The sequence below is a fragment of the Apteryx rowi genome, unplaced genomic scaffold (assembly GCF_003343035.1).
Source record: "Apteryx rowi isolate R43461 unplaced genomic scaffold, aptRow1 scaffold_1745, whole genome shotgun sequence".
Classification (NCBI taxonomy): domain Eukaryota; kingdom Metazoa; phylum Chordata; class Aves; order Apterygiformes; family Apterygidae; genus Apteryx; species Apteryx rowi.
The window spans coordinates 13,268-16,123 of record NW_020448025.1 but is presented as its reverse complement, the minus strand read 5'-3'; the positions used below and the strand labels follow the sequence as shown (position 1 = coordinate 16,123).

General features: G+C 66.7%; 1 protein-coding gene across 1 annotated transcript; it reads right to left on the bottom strand.

Annotated features, from left to right (window-relative positions):
• Window positions 1-888: 888 nt before the first annotated feature.
• On the bottom strand, window positions 889-2,856 carry WDR46 (WD repeat domain 46; the record flags this gene model as incomplete). The annotated part of the gene is made up of 9 exons (XM_026061068.1): window positions 889-1,071; window positions 1,194-1,307; window positions 1,414-1,509; window positions 1,614-1,708; window positions 1,789-1,936; window positions 2,009-2,162; window positions 2,247-2,346; window positions 2,431-2,566; window positions 2,656-2,856. Coding segments are annotated over 9 exons (1,158 nt in total), but the record flags the coding sequence as incomplete, so codon positions are not given.

The following is a 2,856-nucleotide window of genomic DNA, read 5'->3' as shown; positions in this document are numbered from 1 at the left end:
CATCATCTGCAACTCGCAAAGGACCAGCCTTGATGCAGTGGAACCAAGGAGCATCCATGCATGATGTTTGGACACCTTCAACCAGCTCTGGTGGCAATGTGGACCTGAGTTGTGCATCATCTGCAACCCCCAAAGGACCAGCCTTGATGCTACAAGGCCAAGGAGCATCCATGCATGACATTTGGACACCCTTGACCAGCTCTGGTGGTGACAGGGACCCGGGCCATGCATCATCTGCAACCCCCAAAGGACCAGCCTTAATGCAACAAGGCCAAGAAGCACCTGTGCATGGTTGTTGGCTGCCATTGGCTGGATCTAGTGGCAACGGAGACCTGGACCATGGATCATCTTCAACCCTTCAAGGATCAATCCAGATGCAGCAGGGCCAACAAGCATCTGCGCGTGGGTTTTTCGCTGCTGTTGAGTAGCTCTGGTGGCAACAGGGACCTGGACCGTGTGGTGTCTGCAACTCCCAAAGGACCGGCCTTAATGCAACGAGCCAAGGAACATCTGCGTGTGGTTTTCGGCCACCCTCGACCAGCTCTGGTGGCAACGTGGACCTGGGTTGGGCATCATCTGCAACCTCCAAAGGACCAGCCTTGATGCAATGAGCCAAGGAGCATCTGGGCATGGGTTTTGGCCACCCTTGACCAGCTCTGGTGGTGACATGGACCTGGACCGGGCATCAGCAGTCCGCAAAGGACCAGTCCTGATGCAACGGGACCAAGGAGCATCCATACGTGGTCTTCAGCCACCACGGGAGCTGGTGGCCACGCAGACCCAAGCCAGGCCTCACCTGTGACCCCCCCTTTGAAGGACCAGCTCCAGCAGCGCCGCGTGTCCCTCCCTCCGCCCCGGGACGGGCAATAAAACGAGGGAATTCCGGGATGCCGGAAAGGTTTAATAGCGGAGCGGGACGGGATGGGAACGGGGTGGGAAGCGCTGCCGGCGCCTCCGCTACTTCTTGAAGCGGTCGAGAGCCGAGCGCCGGGCTGGGGCCACCACCGCCGCCGTGGCCGCGTTCTCCTTCTCCCGCCGCTCCCGCCGCTCCACGCTCTGGCGGATGACGGCCTGGAAGGAGGAAGAGGTGGGCGAAGGCCTCCCCAAGGGTCGGGTGGGGGGAGTGTGCGAGGTTTTTTGGGGTGGGGGGTGAGGTTTTTTGGGGTCAGGGGTGGAGAGGAACCGCAACGCACCCGCTGCTCCTCGTGGGCCACCTTGCGCTTGCGCCGCAGCAGGCTGCCGGCCGAGCTGCCGCCCTTGGCCTTGCGCCGCGGCCGGAATTTGGCTTTGGCGTGAGGATCGAAGCCCTGCGGGGACGGGTGAGACACCGGGTGAGATAGCGGTGGGGGCGACACCAGTGTTGTCGTCCCCCCACTGTCCCGTCCCACCGCCGGCGACGTCTCCCTCGCTCACCAGCCGCTGGATCTTCTCCTGCCGCTTCTGCTCCATGCTGGCCGTGTCCACGCGGTCCAAGCAGGTCGGGTCCAGCGTGATGAGCTCRGCCGGGATCTGGTGGCGAGATGGGATCGGGTGTGGGGGGTGGGTGTGGGGTGATCAACGCCCCCGTCGGACCCCCCCCCGAACCCCGTTTCCCACGTGGTTGCCCCCGTTACCTTCTCCAGCAGCGCCTTCACCTCCCACTCCTGCCGCTGCTTGCGGCTGCGGTAGGGGTTGTTCTCCAGCGCGTCGAAATTAGCCTCGCCGGCGCCTGCCGGGGGACGGCGGCGGGTCGGCGGCTCCGGCGGCGCCTCCGTCCCCCATGTCCGTCTGTCCCCGCTCCCMTCTTACCTGGCACCAGGAGGCTGGTGAAGCCGGCGCCGTGGCCGGCACCCAGCACGTCCTCGTAGGGGCAGAAGCGGAGGCCGTGGGCCGGCAGGGGCAGCCGGTGGCAGAGGTAGGGTTTGCGGGGCAGCTCGCGCGCTGCCTCCCGGTACACCTAACGGCAGGGAAGGGGACATTTTTGGGGACGTTTTATGGGACCGGCGCGCGCGGAGGGAGAGGGTCTCACCTGCACCACGTCGGCGCAGGCAGCTGCCAGCAAGCCGCGCTGGCTGAAGTCGAGGTGCGCGGCGCCCTGCGGCAGCACCAGCGCGTGCAGCGGGCGGTACGTCCGCAGGTCGAAGAGCTGCAGCTTGCGGTCCAGCCCCGCCGTCGCCATGTACCTGGCGGCCGGGAAAAAAAAAAAAAGGGACGGAAACGAGGTTCCCCGGATGCGTCACCCGGCCCGCGGAGTCCCCGCAACTCACGTGCCGGAGCGGTCGACGGCCAGCGCCCGGATGGCGCCGCGGTGGCACAGCATCCGCACCAGCGGCTCCTTCACGTTGGGGCTCCAGAGCGTCACCGTGCCTGGCACAGGCGGGAAGGAAACGGGTGTCGGAAGCGGGRTGACGCCACCGGGACGGCGGCGGGGACCCGGCGGCGGGCGCTCACCGTTGCTGTGTCCCAGGTGGACRACGGCGTTGGCCGGGTTTTGGGCCATGACGGCCAACCGCCCGCCCCGCGTGCACGTGGTGGCCACCTCCTTGCCCACGGAGATGTCCAGGTACTGCAGGAAGCCCGTCTCGCTCTGCGGGGAGGCGAGCGCGGCGTCAACGCCGCTGCCACCGCCACCGCGGAAGGGGCCCAGGCGTCCGGGCGCCCGTCCCCGGCGCTCACCGCCGTGGCCAGGAGGAAGTGGTAGGGCAGGAATTGCATGCGCAGGATGCCGGGGAAGCGCTTGAGGCAGTTGAGCTCCACGCCTTGGTTGTCGTAGACGTAGAGCCACCGGCGCTGGGCCACGGCGAACATGGTCTCGGCGTGAAGCCACCTGCGGCGGGACAAGGGGGAGCGTGGCAGGCGCCCCGCCGCGTCCCCGTG